At 39.7% G+C, this 20,262-nt stretch overlaps 2 protein-coding genes across 5 annotated transcripts in view; both read right to left on the bottom strand.

Annotated features, from left to right (window-relative positions):
• LOC105219909 (cyclic GMP-AMP synthase-like receptor) overlaps positions 1-20,262 on the bottom strand; it is a 100,574-nt gene that overhangs the window by 35,084 nt on the left and 45,228 nt on the right. The gene's annotated exons all lie outside the window — the stretch shown is intronic.
• LOC128922720 (uncharacterized) lies at positions 5,906-8,617 on the bottom strand. The gene is made up of 4 exons (XM_054234254.1): positions 8,383-8,617; positions 8,110-8,312; positions 7,927-8,053; positions 5,906-7,863 (listed from the first exon to the last, which is right to left on the bottom strand). Exons 1-4 carry the CDS (start codon positions 8,404-8,406, stop codon positions 7,528-7,530), a joined length of 690 nt encoding a protein of 229 aa, XP_054090229.1. The 5' UTR covers positions 8,407-8,617; the 3' UTR covers positions 5,906-7,527.

Here is a 20,262-nt window from a genome sequence, read left to right as displayed (position 1 = left end):
ACATATTTTGTTCTAAAAATGTTTAATAAGGAGGCAACCACGTAGCATTTCAAGCTCATAAAGCTTTTGTGTACTTCCAAGCAAATAAATGTGGCCAAAAATAACTAACCACAGAGAAGTACTTGTATGAGAGTTGAATTTTATTCTCGCCACTTATAAAATATCTGATCTACATTAAATAATATATATAATATTTGCTATTTTATGACTAAAGTTTTACTAAAATTAAATACTCAATATATACAGCACTGCGTTTTTCCAAGATGGCGGCTATCTTACCACCGAGAATTTCCCACGAATAAGGTTTCTACTGTTTGTACTGTGGGTGAAATGAAGTAGTGAAAGCCTCCATTTTAACCTTCTAACCAAGAATGATAGAAGACAAGATTACGACAGGCGTTTACAGTTAGCTTTTTTGTGTTTTGAGTTCCTGTTGAGTGACAACTTTCACGACAATAAAACCAAAACAAAGAGCTGAAGTCAAGGCTGGTGCTTAATTATTATTTAAAATTCTAGGTGAAAAATGTATTAACTTGAAAAAGAAGTCCGCAATGGACTAACAACAATGGGAATTAAACAACAGTAGTACAAAAAAGTCGTCTATAAAGAATTTTTTTTCACTTTTCCAACGAACAAAAAAGTTGGCAAAATGGCGAACTTTTTGTAACAAAACATATAATTTTTATTATAAATATGCATTATTATATTGGATCATTTTATAAATGAAGATTTTAAGAATTACGTTCATTGTGATATTTTATCTGCACATTATTCAATTTGGTTCACTATGTTTCACATTTCCGTTTTCCATTTGACAATTCTTCTGTTGCCTATTGCGTGGGTCGTGAACGCTTCAGCCTGTCGTAATCTTGTCTTCTATCATTCTTGCCTTCTAACCATAACATACTTATATATATGCAAGAATGATAGAATACGAGATTACGACATTCGTTTACAGCTAGCTTTTTTTGGGTTTCAATTTCCTGTGAAGTGTCGTAATAAAGACTCCATTGCACGGTAGTACAAATCAATAAAACAAAGTCAAAAAGTGGTTAACTGGTCTTTTTTCATAACTGAGATCACCTGATCGATTTATTAAGTTTTTCGACACAGAGTTTTAAATAAACGTACTGTAAAACAAAAATATTGTGGATTTGGATATTAATGGGAAATTTCATTGATAGCATTAGTTAATTGCGAATATTTTGGTAAATTCAGGTAGAATAGCGAATTTCATGAAATACATATATTACTATCGGGCACGATTCCGATTACTTGGGCGGTCGGGGTTTGACAACTCCGATCAGTATAAATAGGGTATCGGGTGAAAGAGGAGGCTCTCCAGAGCAGGCATATATATAAATATTCTTGATTTATAGTTTTTGAAATATTCATGTTTATAAGTCCAATTTTTTCTATAAGTAACACATGGTATTTCACACACTTTAACGCTATTTTTTCACATTTTTCACTTCACATATTGAAAATAACACTATTAACATTCAATTTAATTCAAAATATAGATTTATTTAAGGTTTTTTAAGCAGAAATTACTTATTTTAAAAATCACTTGGCACACTAAAAGCTGAAAAGGTTTCTGTGTTTACAATTATGTGGAAACCGATCGTTGCCACATGTTAGAAACCATAGATGATAGATTTTTTAATGGCTGTGTTTTATTTATTTGCATATCATAGTTTTTTGTCGTAGACCTTTCTTCTGCATCAAGTATGTATATAAAAAATCTTTCCAGGGATGTCCGAAGTTTTTTTCGCGTAGAACTCGTTTCTGCACTGGGGGCCTTCGGCCGCGCTTTAAAAAAAATAGTTTTTTTCGAGTAGAACTCGTTTCTGGACAAGCCAACACAAGTGTTAGCAAAAAAAGAGACTGTCCTCGACATGATTTTTAAGAATTTATTTTGTTAAATAAAAGAAGAGGAATTTTGGCAAAAAAAGAGGAATTTTCGTCAAAAGAGGAATAATGGATGAATTTATATATGGTATCTAAATGTGGCAGCGCTCGTTTTCCGCATAATTGTAAACACATAGAACTTAGAGTGAAAAGTGATTTTTAAAATAAGTAATTTTTGTTTAAAAAACTTTAAATAAATGTAAAATTTGAATTTTATTGAAGTAGTAATGTAATCTCAAATATTTGAAGTGAAAAAGAGCGTAAAATGTGTTGAAGTGTGTGAAATTGCTTTTTGAAAATTTTGATTTTTTGATCTTTAAAGCGGAATATCTCGAAAACTAGGCGTCTGCAGTACCTATAACGCTATATATTTTTTAATCGGGAGGGCGTCTTCTTTCCATCGGTGCCCTCAGATCGCGACGCCATAGTAATCAGAATTGTGCTTACTATCGGACCTGATAAACGTTGTCCCGCATTTTGTTGGGGCATACCGGAATTAATACATAATTAAATTGAAGATTTGGTATAGCGACATCCCATTATAAACCATTTCCCGAAGCAATCGATAATTTTGCGAAGAAGAGGAGAAATCTCATTTGGCTATATGTAAACGGTTATATTAGTGAACGAGCTTAAAACGATATTATTTTCCTATGTAAACATACTATTAAATATTCAGTTTTCGGCAAAACAAGTTGTTGGATGTATTCGATTGAGTGGCAAAAGAGAGGTTTGCCCCATGCCCACATTTTAATATGGCTAGAAGATAAAATCCGGCAACAAGAAATTGAACATTTAATTTCAGCAGAAATTCCGGATCAATCATGTGATTAAGAATTGTTTGAGATTGTTACCAATCATAATATACACGGATCGTGCGGTGCATTAAACATGTCATCACCATACATGGAAAATGGTAAATGCAAAAAGAGTTTCCCAAAGCAGTATACAAATGATACAATCACGGATATTGATAGTTATCCAATGTATCGTCGTAGAAATGCTGAGAATGGTGGACAAACATTTACAAAGCGACTAACAAATTTTGTTATAACTTCAAACAATCATTAAATATTATTTTCCATTATAATTATTACTTCTCAACATATTTTTCACATAATTTTTCAAATTTTGTTTTTATACTCTCGCAACAAAGTTGCTAAGAGAGTATTATAGTTTTGTTCACATAACGGTTGTTTGTAACACCCTAAACTAAACGAGTTAGATATAGGCTTATATATACCAAAGTGATCAAGGTGAAGAGTCGAGTTCAATTCCGGATGTCTATCTGTCCGTCCGTCTGTGCAAGCTGTAACTTGAGTAAAAATTAAGATATCTTGATGAAACTTGGCACCATAGGAAGGTTGCTTTCAAAGATGGGCAAAATTGGACCACTGCCACGTCCAAAAAATGGCGACAATCGAAAACACATAAAGTGCCATAACTAAGCCATAAATAAAGCTATGGAAATAAAATGTGGTAGAAAGGAGCGCACTATGAAGGGGCATATTTGGACGAAATTTTTTTGGAGAAGTGGGCGTGGCCCCGCCCTCAAATAAGCTTTTTGTATATATCTCGCAAGTCAATAACGCTATATAAACCAAACTTTCTGCAGAAAGAAATCGGATAATAACCACGCCCACCTCCCATACAAAGGTTAGGTTCAAAATTACTAAAAGTGGGTTAACTCACGAACGAAAAACGTCGGAAACACTAAATTGCACATTAGAAATGGCAGATGGAAGCTGCACTCAGATTTTTTTACAAAATGGAAAATGGGAGTGGCGTCGCCCACTTATGGTTCAAAAACCATATCTCAGGAACTACTTGACCGATTTCAATGAAACTTGGTTTGTAATAGTTTTCTCACATCCCAATGATATGTTGTGAAAATAGGCCAAATCGCTCCACAACCACGCCTACTTCCTATATACCAGAACTTTGAAGACGATCTGAATCGTTTACTTTACAATATATATAGTAAGCACTAGTGAAGATATCGGTGCAGAACTTTGCACAAATACTACGTTTATAATGTGGCAGTCTCTTTCTAAAAATCGCCGAAATCGGCCCCATATATCGAACATGAGGACCTCAGTGCTTCTAAACTTATATTAGGGTTTCCAACTTTCAATGGACTTTATACAATGACGAATATGTGGGTCAGATTGTGTATTATATAATATTAAAAACGTTAAAAAACAAAGCTATTTGGCATATCCTTAGCTTTCCAATTCACGAAAGGAACCCTTCTGTACAGCATTTAGCAATACATCTTGAAAATGGTCAACGTGTATACTTTACTGAAGAAAATGTTCTCCAAAGAGTACTTGATGCTCCACAAACAACATTAACTGAATTTTTTAGACTGTGTTAAAAGCAAGATATTACTATATACTGATGTTCCACGATATTTTACATGGAATAAATCAAATATAAAATGGAAGCCACGGAAACAAGGAAAATCACATCCTTCAATGATAGGCATATTCATAGTAAGCGCATTGGGACGACTTCGCGTTCGGTTGTCATGTAAACATCGGACGATGGTATGGTTTTGTTGCCATCTGCTGGAATTTTATTAAAAAAAGATAATTTTCAAAAGAAAATCTCTAAAATAAATTACTAATGCTTCTTCTTCTCATCCCGATTACTATATGCTTAATTTTTATTCTCATTACTGCGTTCAATAAACCGCAATATGCAATTTATTTCGTCCGTACATCCGTCCATGTTGAACGTCAGAAGGAAAATGAGCTTTTTTCGTCAAGCATGAGTGGCCGTCAAATTAAAATATCAAAAATTTTTGGTTTTCATCAAGCAGAGCAGACAACAAATCTGTGTAGCGTACGTGTAGCCGACAAAACCCGACGACACCAATACAATTTAGAATTTGATGAGTTTATTTGATTGTCTCCAAGGGCCTTTACACGGTACATCCAAAACAAATATAAAGCTTTTATTTATGATTGTTATTAGTGAATGTTACTTGACCAACATCTTTTCAATCCTTACGAACAGTTAATGGTCGAGTATTCAAAAATACCAAGATGCATGTCGGGAACTGCAATTGCTAGAAGACGATAACCATTGGAACCTAACACTTGGTGATGCTGCGTTAACATCTACGCCGAATAACATTTGTCAACTATTTGATATTATTTTGACAATGTGTTTTCCATCGCATTGTGGGAGAAATACAAAACTGTATGACGGAAGACATATTGCATCGAATTCGGCAAAGAGACCAATGTCAAAACAAAAATTACACACAAGAGATGTATAATGAAGCCTTACTATTGATCGAGAATTTATGTACTTCAATTTCAAATTTACAATTAAATCATTATGGTATGCCATCACCTGATCGGGCAGCCACCGACTTAGTTAACAGTGACTTACAACGGGAAAAAGAACATGACCAATATAATTTATCAGGGGGTTACTCTGTAAGGCGTTACGCAAGTGAAAAACTCGCAAACGAAAAAAATAAACTCTGTAAATGCGACAATAGAATCGTAAATTTCGTTCAACGCATTTGTTTTTCCCCTTCGCAATGAAAGTACTCTGTATTGCGTTTACGAGTTTCAAACTCATGCGTTTTACAAATTTTTCATTCGATATCAAACTGGCAAACGCAATGAACCAAAAATGTAAGTTAATAAGGTATATTTGTAGTTTTATTTACTAAAATAATGACTCTCTATTAAAGTCATTATTTTTTTTTTTCCAAATATATGAAACATACGGTGGAAAACAAAAAATATACATTGACGATTGGAGCTAAAAAGTAAATGTTGTGAAGTTATATATTGCCCGGTGTCACCAATAGAAGTGTTGAATTTTAATTATCCTTTTATATGGTGTTTCAGTGACATTGAAGTCTAATAGCCTAGACAGACGAACAAAATTAATTGGCATTAAGAAATGATAATGCGCATTGAAATTTTATAGTGACAGACGACAAATTTTGTGCATTTATACAGCTGATTGAGAAATTTGTTTATTTATTACAAACGTGAAATAAAAATGGATAAAAAAGAGTTATTAATGGCAATTTTGGTATTTTTGGAAAACAAAAAGAAATTTAATGAAAGAATTAAATTGTTATTAAATACATTACAAGATAATGAAGTGCAATTAAAAGCAATAGTGGATTTTAACGAAATCATACATGCTGGACTTGTATTCGCTCAGGAGCACCATCGACATATTTGGAAATTCGTAAGTAAATAGTTATTTCAATTTGGGATTGAAATCAAAAATTGCATATTTTAAGGATCGAGGTGGTATATTTTGGGAGCACGATGTCCCAACCATGGATGACTCAAGGTTCAAAGAAAATTTTCGGCTAGATAGAAGGGCATTCAAAAAAGTGTGCGAAAAGGTAAAGAGTATTGGAAAAATGGATAGCAACATGAGGCGCTGTATCTCACTTGAAAAAAGAGTAGCTATAGCACTCTTTTCTTTGGGTTCGGCAGCGGAATATAGGACTGTTGCTAGTTTGTTTGGCGTTGGGCGCAGCACAGTTGGAGAAATTGTGATCGATTTTTGTCATGAAGTATGTGGTACTCTTTCGGATTGCATTAATGCATACCCCCCACATCCGCAAGAATTAAGAAGAATTGTAGAAGGTTTCAAACTGATGGGGTTCCCACAATGCTTTGGTGCTGTTGATGGCTGCCACATCGAAGTGCAACCCAAAAAAGTGGAAGCCATAGACTATTACAATTATAAAGGCTGGTATTCAGTCATTTTGTTGGCAAGCTGTGATCAGAGGTAAATTTATGACTGTATTGATTCTCATACACATGTGTTTACATTTCTTATAACTTGCAGATCAAAGTTCACGTACATAAACATAGGATCCACTGGGAGAAATAATGACTCGTACATATTTGAGAGGAGTTCACTTAAGAAATTTCATGAACACGCTCGTATTTTTAAGGAAAATAGCGAAATAATTGAAGGCATCAATGTACCTGTGCTTCTTATTGGCGACTCAGCTTTTCGTTTATCACATCATATGATGAAACCATATCCATATGGGGTTAATCAATCGCCTGTTGAAAAGCACTTTAATTATCGACTGTCCAAATGTCGCCGAGTGATCGAAAATGCCTTTGGTCAACTTAAAGCGCGCTTCCGTAAAGTTGGAAGAGGCTTGCAAGTTGCTCCTAAAAATGTTAATATTATAATTAGAGCATGTTGCATTTTGCATAATTTTCTAAAGATTGAGAACGATGAAGTTTTTCCCGCATGGATACAAGAAGCAGCAGAAGATGAAAGAAGACATCAACCCAATCACACAACAAGATTAGGAGAAAATGACCAAACTGCGACAGCGGTTAGGAATGCCATAGCAATGAGATTTCAAAACGGTACAAATTATGTTACATACCACGGTAGCTATTTTATTTTTCATTTCAAATTTCCTTTTTTTAAATTTATTTTTATTATTAATAAATTCAATTTATTACATTACATTTTAATTCATTTCATTTTATTTTAAATATTTAATATTTCCTTTTTAAATTAACATTTAATTCAGTTACATTTATATTAATAATAATAAAAATAAATAACTACTAATAGTATACAAAATAAATATAATATTTACATTTTTTCCAACAAATTTTTAAAAATACTTATAAATTCTTTTGTAGAACTATTTTGTTCTTCAATACAATTAATGATTCTTTCTTTTAAATCTCTTCCATCTTCCACCACTACCTTAAGCAATTCATGTTGTTGTTTTGCCACTTTCACCAATTCACCCATATAATTTCTCTTTTTAGAAGTGCTCATGGATGTGGACGAGGTATCCAGTGGCGACAACAATGGCGAGCTGGTCGATGGTATTACTGGCGACAACGGCTCCGGGGACATTGTTACTGGTGATGCTGCAGGTACAGATGGCGGTAACGGCAGCAATGTTGATGACGATATGTCCTAAAGAAAAAATTGTTTTAAGTTAATACGATAAAGAAATAAAAAGATGAAATTTAAGCTTACCACAGTTAATGATTCATAAATTTCTGCATTATTGGCTGCAGTCAGCCCTATGATTTGATGCACCGCATCAAAATATTTCCACGTCGATGGGCTGCCCCCCGATGGGCCAGTTTTCTTCTTTTCTTCTCTACAATTTCACAAAGGTTAATAATGTTAAAAATGTTTTATAATAGCATAGTATACCTGTATCTTTGTGATAAGTTTCTAATTTTAATATGGACTTCCTTCGGAGTAAATTTATGTGCCATTTGCACAGATATATCGGCATATATATGCAAATTGCGCTTGGCACGTCTTAAATCATCGGCCCGCTCACGCCACAAGTCAATTAACACACATTCATCAGTGCTAGTCCAAACCACTCGCTGCTTAATTTCTGCCATCTTCTAAAATATTAAAATTTGATTTTGTCAATAAACTTGCACATAATTGAAAAAGAAATTTAAAACTTCTTACCTCTAACGCTTTCCTTTCTATCATTTGTTGACGTTTTCTTCTTCTTCTTTTTATCAATTAACATTCACAATAGCAAAAATCGGGCATTTTTGGGCAGCATTGCCAGCACAAATGTGGTAAATTCAGCTAAATGCACGAAATTTTTGTGCATTACTAATTTGCTTTAAAATGAATTAATGCGCGAGTTAAAGCAAATCATCGCCGCTAATGCAAATTAGCGATGTCGTCTGTCTAGGCTATAATGGTCCTTTTTATGTACTTACTGTAAATAAAGCTTTTTTTATTACATTAGTGGTTTAAAAGAATTACACATATGTATGTATTTACAAATAAAGACATACATACATACATATGAGTAAGAAGAGATTAAGCCATATATCATTAATATGGATTTTAATACTATTATTTACTATATTAAATAAATAAAATTCAATATTTATGAACTATAATCTAATCATACGTTCTGCATTTGACCCCTAGAACGTTTAGCAAATTTTGGCTTCATTCGCATATTCCAGTAATTAATTTAAAACACAATACAATTTGAGTTATGTATGTATGTAGAATATGATTCTTTATATTGTTCATTTTTTATACCCTCGCAACATGTTGTACATAGAGTATAATGATTTTGTTCACGTAACGGTTATTTTTAATACCTAAAACTAAACGGAGTTATATGAATACATACAGAGGTAGTCAAAATTATTTACACATCACACGTTTTTCTACAAGTTTCACACAAAAATCTTTCGCTTGTTGTTGTTGTTGTTGTCGCAGGGTAACAAAATGCTATGTTGTTGTAAACCTTGATTTATTCCTGAGCGAATGAAGTCAATTTGGGTAGAATTGCTAGAACTGTATGTATGTGATTGGCGTTGCAACCGTTTAGCCGGTTATAGCCGAATAGCGACGATAGTGCGCCACCTCTCTCTCTCATTCGCAGTTCGGCGCCAGTTGGAGATCCCAAGTGTAACCAGGTCGCTCTCCACCTGGTCCCTCCAACGGAGTGGAGGCCTTCCCCTTCCTCGGCTTCCTCCGGCGGGTACTGCATCGAACACTTTCAGGGGTGGAGTGTTTTCGTCCATTCGGACAACATGACCTAGCCAGCGTAGCCGCTGTCTTTTTATTCGCTGAACTATGTCAATGTCGTCGTATAACTCGTACAGTTCATCGTTCCATCGTCTGCGGTATTCGCCGTTGCCAATGTTCTGAGGACCATAAATCTTGCGCAAAATTTTCCTCTCGAAAACTCCTAGTGTCGTCTCATCTGATGTTGACATCGTCCAAGCTTCTGCACCGTAAAGCAGGACGGGAATGATAAGCGACTTGTAGAGCTTGATTTTGGTTCGTCGAGAGAGGACTTTACTGTTCAATTGCCTACTCAGTCCAAAGTAGCACCTGTTGGCAAGAGTTATTCTGCGCTGGATTTCGAGGCTGACATTGTTCGTGTTGTTGATGCTGGTTCCCAGGTATACGAAATTATCTACCACCTCGAAGTTATGACTGTCAACAGTGACGTGGGAGCCTAGACGCGAATGCGCCGACTGTTTGCTTGATGACAGGAGATATTTCGTCTTGTCCTCATTCACCTCCAGACCCATTCGCTTCGCCTCCTTATCCATGCGGGAAAAAGCAGAACAAACGGCGCGGTTGTGGCTTCCGATGATATCAATATCATCGGCGTACGCCAGGAGCTGTACACTCTTGTAGAAGATTGTACCTTCTCGGTTTAGCTCTTCAGCTCTTATAATTTTTTCCAGCATCAGGTTAAAGAAGTCGCACGATAGTGAGTCACCTTGTCTGAAACCTCGTTTGGTATCGAACTGCTCGGAGAGGTCCTTCCCAATCATGACGGAGCTTTTGGTGTTGCTCAACGTCAACTTACACAGCCGTATTAGTTTTGCGGGGATACCAAATTCAGACATCGCGGCACAAAGGCAGCTCCTATTCGTGCTGTCGAAAGCAGCTTTAAAATCGACAAAAAGGTGGTGTGTGTCGATCCTCTTTTCACGGGTCTTCTCCAAGATTTGGCGCATGGTGAATATCTGGTCAGTTATCGATTTTCCAGGTCTAAAGCCACACTGATAAGGTCCATTCAGTTTGTTGACGGTGGGCTTTAGTCTTTCACACAGTACGCTCGATAGAACCTTGTATGCGATATTTAGGAGGCTGATCCCACGGTAATTGGCGCAGATTGTGGGATCTCCCTTTTTATGGATTGGGCAGAGCACACTGAGATTCCAATCGTCAGGCTTGCTTTCTTCCGACCATATTCTGCAAAGAGGCTGATGCATGCCCCTTATCAGTTCTTCGCCGCCGTATTTGAATAGTTCTGCCGGTAATCTATCGGACCCCGCTGCTTTGTTGTTCTTCAAGCGGGTAATTGCTATTCGAATTTCTTCATGGTCGGGTAATGGAACATCTGTTCCATCGTCATCGATTGGGGGATCGGGTTCGCCATCTCCTGGTGTTGTACTCTCACTGCCATTCAGCAGGTCGGAGAAGTGTTCCCTCCACAATCCCAGTATGCCCTGGACATCGGTTACCAGATTACCACCTTGGTCTCTACATGAGGATGCTCCAGTCTTGAAACCTTCGTTAAGTCGCTTCATTTTTTCATAAAATTTTCGAGCATTCCCTCTGTCTGCCAGCTTCTCAAGCTCTTCGTACTCACGCATTTCGGCCTCTTTCTTTTTTTGTCTGCAGATGCGTCTCGCTTCCCTCTTCAGCTCTCGGTATCTATCCCATCCCGCACGTGTTGTGGTCGTTTGCAACGTTGCGAGGTAGGCAGTCTGTTTTCTCCCCGCTGCGAGACGGCACTCCTCATCGTACCAGCTTGTTTTTTGTCGTTGCCGAAAACCAATTGTTTCGGCTGCAGCGGTACGCAGTGAGTTTGAGATGCCGTTCCACAGTTCCCTTATACCGAGATGCTGATGAGTGCTCTCAGAGAGCAGGAGTGCAAGTCGAGTAGAGTATTTCGTGGCTGTCTGTTGCGATTGCAGCTTTTCGACATCGAACCTTCCTTGTGTTTGTAGACGGGCGTTCTTTGCTGCACAAAGGCGAGTGCGTATCTTCGCTGCGACCAGATAATGGTTCGAGTCTATATTTGGTCCTCGGAGCGTACGCACGTCTAAAACACAGGAGACATGTCTTCCGTCTATCACAACGTGATCGATTTGGTTCCGCGTGTTTCGATCAGGAGACAGCCAAGTAGTTTGATGTATTTTCTTATGCTGGAATCTGGTACTACAGACGACCATATTTCGGGCCCCAGCGAAGTCGATCAGCCTCAGGCCGTTTGGCGATGTTTCGTCATGGAGGCTGAATTTTCCGACTGTTGTGCCAAAGACATCTTCTTTACCCACCCTGGCGTTAAAATCGCCAAGCACGACTTTTACATTGTGGCGGGGGCAGCGCTCATAGGTGCGTTCTAGGCGCTCATAGAAAGCATCTTTGGTCACATCGTCCTTCTCTTCCGTTGGGGCGTGGGCGCAAATCAGCGATATGTTGAAGAACCTCGCTTTGATGCGGATTGTGGCTAGACGTTCATCCACCGGGGTGAATGCCAGGACTCTGCGACGAAGTCTCTCTCCCACCACAAATCCAACACCAAATTTGCGCTCCTTTATATGGCCGCTGTAGTAGATGTCACAAGGACCCACCTTCTTCCGTCCTTGTCCCGTCCATCGCACTTCTTGGATGGCGGTGATGTCAGCCGTAAGTCGTATGAGGACCAGCTTGGCAGAGGCACCTTCCCAATTAAGGGTCCGGACATTCCAGGTGCATGGCCTTATATCATTATCCTTAAAACGTTTGCAGGAGTCATCATCAAAAGGGGGGTGTCTCATCCGAGGCTTTCGTAGATTTTTCATTGGGGGGTGTTTTTATGTGGTGGGTCCCAAACCCTACGCACAACCGCATAAGCGGGCTTCGCGTTTTCACTTTAGCTCGCCTTCAAACGGATGACTGTTGGCTACGCAGAGGATACTTGGTCTAAAACCGGAAGTCGTGAGCTGCTTGAACCATGTGGAGAAGAATCGTTTCTGGCCACTCCCAAGTGAGTGACAATTAAAAACTTTCCTCACTTGCGTGAACTTCTACACATGATCCCATCCTCCCTTGCTAGAACTATGGCGGAGAAATACGCAAATGAACTGAAGAGTCGCAGTAGTCAAAAGTATTTACACACATTTTTTTTTGCGTCAAAATTATTTACACACGGTGATTTAGCCTTTATCCTTGGATTTGGTTTAAGCCAGAGTAGTAATTGGATTATATTGTATTCATAACAACCTAACTCATCCTTAAAATATAAAAATTGGTAAATAAAATGTCGAAAACAAAGGAATTATCGATTATAACTAGATTGGAGACTGTAACTATGTTTAAGGCTCGGGTTTCGGCTTCGGAGTTAGTAAAACTTTATAGAATTTAAAGGAATACTGTTTATCATGTTATTAAAAAGAAGGACACAAAATATTACAAGGGCAATTTAAAGATAACTGGGAGGAAACCTGTGATAACTCAAAGAGAATGCAGAAGATTGGTAGGAACTGTCATACAAAATCCCACAATTAGTCCTGTTAATATTGCAGCAGCATCGAATCAGCATATGGCATGAACAGTCAATGATGCTACACTGCTCAGGACCTTAAGAAAAGTTAACATAAATGCCTACGTTGTGCATAAAGTTGACCACTTCCGAAACCAAAAAAGCGATATGCCTCTCATTTGCCATTGATTGCAACCTAAAGCTTGTCGTGGGCAGATAAGGCAAAATTTTAGTTCCAGGGCTTCTTTAGTAAACGCTTTATGCATTTACCACGTGATAAGAAGAATAATGTAGTTTAGACGCTAAATAGAATCGGGAGTGACATTATGATTTTTTGAAATTTTTTTGGAAATTTTCCTTACTTCTGTTTTGAAGATTTAGTACTAATTTAGGGACCCTAAATCTTCCGGATATATCAGAATTCACATGACCATGCCATTCTAGCGGTCCGTCGGCCTTTTCCAACTATTGACTACATTTTACAACAGGACAATGTTCATTTTATGAAGGATCTTTACCTACAAGATTTTTAAATGAAGCAAATCAAGTTGACCTCCGCACAGCCCTGACCAAAACTTTAGTCAAAATGTTTGGACTTTCGTTAAATATCAGAGGACAATTGATATAATAACCGAAAACGCGGAAATTACCGACAATTGGTCTCAATTAACTGTTAACTAAACGCAGAATTGTGTTGAATCAATTCGGACCATAAAGCAGGCTGTTATTGATGCCAAAGGCGGTTTAACCAATTATGAATAACTAAACGCAGAATTGTGTTGAATCAATTCGGACCATAAAGCAGGCTGTTATTGATGCCAAAGGCGGTTTAACCAATTATGAATTTATCGCCTTAGAATAGTAACTTAGACTAAACATTAAAATTAAAAAAAATTATCATTAAATAAGAACAGGTTAATAGAGTTCAAGTTGTGTGTAAATACTTTTGACTACTGCGAGTCTTCAGTTCATTTGCGTATTTCTCAGCCATATTTCTAGCTATTCTAGCCAAACTGGCTTCATTCGCTCGGAAATAGATCAAGGCTTACAACAACAGCATTTTGTTACCCTGCGACAATAACAACAACAAGCGAAAGCTTTTTGTGTGAAACTTGTAAAAAAAACGTCCGATGTGTAAATAATTTTGACTACCTCTGTATGTATCAAAATGACCGAGATGACGATAAAAGTTGAAATCCGGATGTCTGTCTGTCGTCTCTTCGATTTTCTAAATGTTCCAATATTAATCTTTTGGTACTTTATAGAAATTCCGTTTCCGTCGGCAGGTCACGGATAGCCGAACGGTCTGTAGTAGCAGGTTAGTTGCGAGATAAGTCAAAACGAATAAGCAATCCCAGACGATGAGCGACAGGGGTGGAGGATGAGGCATAAATGCTAGCAGATCCGATGAGACTCTTGTGACAGCGGCGACTGACACCGCCACTTAGAAATATGTGTCTCCTCACCATGCTTGGGCATAAATGAGGCAAAATCCAGGCGCACACCTCGGCGCACTGGGAGTCCCTGGAAGTAGCGACAGCAATTTCTCTGCTGGCGGGATGGAAAGGGTGAAGTGAGCTGGCTCTGCCGAGGTGTTAACCGCGGTGTATATCAGTAACCAGCCCCTTCGGGCTCTGGTCAATGAGTGTGCATTGGACGTAGGGGAAGTAGCCTATGTTGCCTCGGGCGAGCGCCGGTCCGTCCGTGTTTTCCGGGACTGGTAAAGCGAAGGACAGGCCTCAGGGTACTGGGGTAGGGACCGTGCACCGGGGGTATACCCGTTCCTGTCTATTTCGGCCCGCCCCCCTGCACACGATGCGCTAGTAAAACTAAAATAAATGGAGAACTATAATATGAATATGAGAAACAACACGTACGCCAACAACACTAGTAACATCTGTGATATCATACTGCGTGATGATGATAGGAACCTTCGAGGGACGAACCCTCCCCAGGGGACGCCGTCTGCGGAAGTAGACCCCTTCAAACGCGCACCGAAACTGAGTAGATCCCCGATTAAGTACCTCAGTGCTGACAAACCAACTCTAACGAGATCTTCACCACCAGCGTTATGTGATACGACGCCTCTGACGGAGGCAGTACAACCTCGTGGAGACTGCATGCCTGAACTTTGTGATATGAACAAGAAGCTGAATGAAATAATGCGTCCACCTCATCGTTTGATCAATAACAGCATGAGAGATCTTCTCAGTCTAATAACAAAGCTGTACACAAGTGCTCAGGAGGAGCACAGTGCAAAAAAAGGAAATAAAACGAAGTATCCTCACGATGCCAGTGACCGCTGAAACAACGCCAAAGAGGTCCCGAGATGAAAAACAGTCGAAGCGAAGAACACCTCCTAAAAAAACAAAACCACACATAAGGAAGTGCTTAATATTATAGAAGCTAAGCTAAATAAAGGTGCAAAAGAAAACAGCCCAGTTAAAAGAAACAATACCGAGATGGAAAAGAAAGATGAATGGATTAACATTAAACGGAAGACGCACGCAAAATAAAAATAGGCTAGGTAGTGAGTACAATAAGAGCAAAGCAAGACCTAAAGCGGTGTTATTGGTGTCTTGAGTATGGACACATAGCAAAAAAATGCACCAACACCGAGGATAGGATAGGAGTCAATGTTGTGTCAAGTGTGGAGAAACAGGGCACTTTGCGAAAGCGTGCACTAAAAAACCGTCGTGTAACGCATGTAAAAAGAAGGGTAGAGAAAACACCGATCACCAAATAGGTAGCAAGGAATGCCCCCTATACAAAGAGGCGTGTAAAAATAGCAAAAAATTAAAGTTCTACAGCTCAACCTAAACCACTGCCAAGCAGACTGTGTACGAACAGCATGTAGATGTAGCTATAATATGTGAGCAATATAAAAATGCAAGTGTTACAACATGGATCTCTGACAGCACAACTAAGGCTTCAATATGAGCCTGTGGAGGGAAAACCTTCCAAGACAAGCCGCTATTAGGTAAGACATACTTTACTCGGGCGAAAATCGATGGCATTAACTTTTACAGCTGTTATATCCCCACAAGTATACCTCAAAATGAATTCGAAAAAATCTTAGATGACTTGGTGAGAGAAGTCCTGACAACTACGATGAATTTAGTGACTGGAGATTTCAATGCGTGGGCGATGGAGTGGGGTAACACCTGCAAAAACAGGCGCGAATACGCCATACTCAACACGTTTTCGTTGATAGACGTGGTACTTCTAAACACCGGAAAACAAAACCCATTTGAAAAGAATGGTCGCGGTTCTGTGATCGATATCACTTTCGTCAGCAGATCTTTATCACGGACAACAAACTGGCGTGTGTGTGACCTCTATACGCACAGTGACCATCAGGCTATCATGCTGGAAATTACACATTCAACGCGTACTCTGAGGATCCAACACCTTAAGACGGAAAAAAAAGGATGGAAAGTTGAAACGCTGGATGAGGAGCTCCTCAGACTCTCGCTGGGGGATAACCTAAGCTGTGTAGGAAATATAGATCGACAGGCTGAGATGCTGGTGAAGCACATTAGTAAAGCATGTGATGCTTCTATGTGTAGAAGGAAAAGTGGAACCTACATAAAACCCGTATACTGGTGGAACCAAGAAATTGAAACCTTAAGAAGAGTGTGCCTACCAGCGAAGTCGAGAATCGACGGACCACGAAGGACTGCGTGAATGCTTCAAAAGAAAACGCAACGAATTGAAAAAAAGCAATTAAAAATAGTAAAACCGGTTGTTTTAAGGAACTCTGTGGGAAAATAGACGAAAACCCATAGGGTGATGCGTATAAATTGGTAATGTCCAAAATCAAAGGGGGGAAAAGGGCAAACACCAACATGCCCCACACTACTGAAAACCGTAGTGGAAACTCTCTTTCCTGCGCAACCCATAGAGAAACGACAACGACTATCTGACCGACTAGTTAATGCATACATACCAATTGTCACCAATGCGGATGTGATTGAAGTAGCTAAAAGGTTTGGTAACGCCAAAGCCCCAGGTTTGGATGGTATTCCAAACAAGGATTTAAAAATTGCCATCAACTACAATGCGAAGCCATTCGCTGAACTGTTTACGAAGTGCATACGGAAAGGTGTCTTCCCAAAAATCTGGAAAAAACAGAGACTAGTTCTACTTAGACTTAATTACAAGAATCATATCGAAAAAAGTTGTGAGAAAGCGGCACGTGTGACGGCCGCATTAGCGAGAATAATGGCCAACTTTGGCGGACCAAGTCAAAATAGGCGAGCACTACTGGCCAAGGTGAGTCAATCAATAATGATGTACACAGCACCAATCTGGGCACCAGCCCTACAGCACAAAACATATGCGAAGAAAGCGAAGTCGGTAATCCGTCTTACTGACGGGTCATGCCTGCTTTAGAGTATCTCTATAAATATGGACACGACGACGGGACTAGCTGTTCGTTCTGCGGCAGATGTGGAGAGAACGTATTGCACATCATCTTTCACTGTCCCAGATACGAAAAGGAGAGAGCTGACATAGAAAAACTGACAACGGATAGTGTGACTCCTGATAACAGTGACTCCTGATACATGATCCAATCAAAACCTGTTTGGGATAGGATGAAAATGTGGTCTGCATTAGCTCTGCAAGAGCTGAGAAGGAAAGAAGAAAACAGGCGCCGGAACGAAGAGTAGACTAGGAAAATATGTTTGACGAGCCAAATGGCTAAGCTTGGGCTCATGATGCAATGCCTAACGGCAGTTCCGTGGGTCTATACAAGCAATGCGACGAAGTTAAGGGTTTAGTACGTAGGCGTAGTGCTCCGCAAGTCCGAATGGGCGTGGGCCCGAATGAGGTGTACCCTAGCGAGCATTACGAATCGTGCATACTGTCCGTAAAAATGACGGTATCTTTGGAAGATTACACACCAAGAGTTATTGCCAGAAGAAGTGATGTCTTTTAAATCAATCGACACTGTTGTTGACGAAAACGAAAGTGTAAATTTTCCAATGGAATTTTTAATTTAATTAAGTTAAAGATTGTTCTTTTGCGTAATTTACATTCATAAATTCACCTCGACTATGCAACGGTACACTTGGCCGTCAAAAAGATAACAGGAAATATAATTGAAGCAATTATTTTGACTGGAAAGTTTAAAGGAGAATTGGTTCTGTTACCAAGTATACCAATGATACCGTCAAAATATAGCATACCTTTCAGAAGGTTACAGTTTCCAATCCGTTTAGCATTTGTTATGTCTATAAATAAGTCACAAAGTCAAACACTAACCGTTGGCGGTTCAGATTTAGAGAATCCATGTTTTTCTCATGGGCAACTACATATATGTTACATGTTCACGAGTTGGAAAATCGAATCTATTTGTATTAGCTAGAAATAGTTTAACTAAGAATATTGTGCACAGATTAGTGTTAAATTAAATTAAAATTTTAAATTATTATAATTGATAATATCAAATATTATCATTAAAAATAAGTAACTATTTACGTAAATTACATAAATTGGAGGATGGGAACATGTGTAGAAGTTCACGCAAGTGAGGAAAGTTTTTGATTGTCATTCACTTGGGAGTGGCTAGAAACGATTCTTCTCCACATGGTTCAAGCAGCTCACGACCTCCGGTTTTAGACCAAGTATCCTCTGGGTAGCCAACAGACATCCGTTTGAAGGCGAGCTAAAGTGAGAAGGCGAAACCCGCTTATGCGGTTGTGCGTAGGGTTTGGGACCCACCACATAAAAACGAAGTACCAATGAAAAATCTACGAAAGCCTCGGATGAGACACCCCCCTTTTGATGACGACCCCTGCAAACGTTTTAAGGATAATGATATAAGGGCATGCACCTGGAATGTCCGGACCCTTAATTGGGAAGGTGCCTCTGCCCAGCTGGTTGATGTCCTCATACGACTCAAGGCTGACATCACCGCCATCCAAGAAATGCGATGGACGTGACAAGGACGGAAGAAGGTGGGTCCTTGTGACATCTACTACAGCGGCCATATAAAGGAGCGCAAATTTGGTGTTGGATTTGTGGTGGGAGAGAGACTTCGTCGCAGAGTCCTGGCATTCACCCCGGTGGATGAACGTCTAGCCACAATCCGCATCAAAGCGAGGTTCTTCAACATATCGCTGATTTGCGCCCACGCCCCAACGGAAGAGAAGGACGATGTGACCAAAGATGCTTTCTATGAGCGCCTAGAACGCACCTATGAGCGCTGCCCCCGCCACGATGTAAAAGTCGTGCTTGGCGATTTTAACGCCAGGGTGGGTAAAGAAGATGTCTTTGGCACAACAGTCGGAAAATTCAGCCTCCATGACGAAACATCGCCAAACGGCCTGAGGCTGATCGACTTCGCTGGGGCCCGAAATATGGTCGTCTGTAGTACCAGATTCCAGCATAAGAAAATACATCAAGCTACTTGGCTGTCTCCTGATCGAAACACGCGGAACCAAATCGATCACGTTGTGATAGACGGAAGACATGTCTCCTGTGTTTAAGGCGTGCGTACGCTCCGAGAACCAAATATAGACTCGGACCATTATCTGGTCGCAGCGAAGATACGCACCCGCCCTTGTGCAGCAAAGAACGCCCGTCTACAAACACAAGGAAGGTTCGACGTCGAAAAGCTGCAATCGCAACAGACAGCCACGAAATACTCTACTCGACTTGCACTCCTGCTCTCTGAGAGCACTCATCAGCATCTCGGTATAAGGGAACTGTGGAACGGCATCTCAAACTCACTGCGAACCGCTGCAGCCGAAACAATTGGTTTTCGGCAACGACAAAAAATAAGCTGGTACGATGAGGAGTGCCGTCTCGCAGCGGAGAGAAAACAGACTGCCTACCTCGCAACGTTGCAAACGACCACAACACGTGCGGGATGGGATAGATACCGAGAGCTGAAGAGGGAAGCGAGACGCATCTGCAGACAAAAAAAGAAAGAGGCCGAAATGCGCGAGTACGAAGAGCTTGAGAAGCTGGCAGACAGAGGGAATGCTCGAAAATTTTATGAAAAAATGAAGCGACTTAACGGAGGTTTCAAGACCGGAGCATCCTCATGTAGAGACCAAGGTGGTAATCTGGTAACCGATGTCCAGGGCATACTGGGATTATGGAGGGAACACTTCTCCGACCTGCTGAATGGCAGTGAGAGTACAACACCAGGAGATGACGAACCCGAACCCGATCCCCAATCGATCGCGCTAATTTCCGTGGGATCAGCCTCCTAAATATCGCATACAAGGTTCTATCGAGCGTACTGTGTGAAAGACTAAAGCCCACCGTCAACAAACTGATTGGACCTTATCAGTGTGGCTTTAGACCTGGAA

The sequence above is a fragment of the Zeugodacus cucurbitae genome, chromosome 6, assembly GCF_028554725.1.
Source record: "Zeugodacus cucurbitae isolate PBARC_wt_2022May chromosome 6, idZeuCucr1.2, whole genome shotgun sequence".
Classification (NCBI taxonomy): Eukaryota; Metazoa; Arthropoda; class Insecta; order Diptera; family Tephritidae; genus Zeugodacus; species Zeugodacus cucurbitae.
The sequence above is the reverse complement of the archived record's forward strand: the minus strand, read 5'-3'. Positions and strand labels throughout refer to the sequence as shown.

Coding starts and splice junctions, on each gene's coding strand:
- LOC128922720 (XM_054234254.1), bottom strand. CDS start 8,406: ATGATAGAAAGGAAAGCGTTAGAG. Junction 8,313..8,382: donor TAGAAAGGAAAGCGTTAGAG/GTAAGAAGTTTT, acceptor TTAATATTTTAG/AAGATGGCAGAAATTAAGCA. Junction 7,864..7,926: donor TTTATGAATCATTAACTGTG/GTAAGCTTAAAT, acceptor TTTTTTCTTTAG/GACATATCGTCATCAACATT.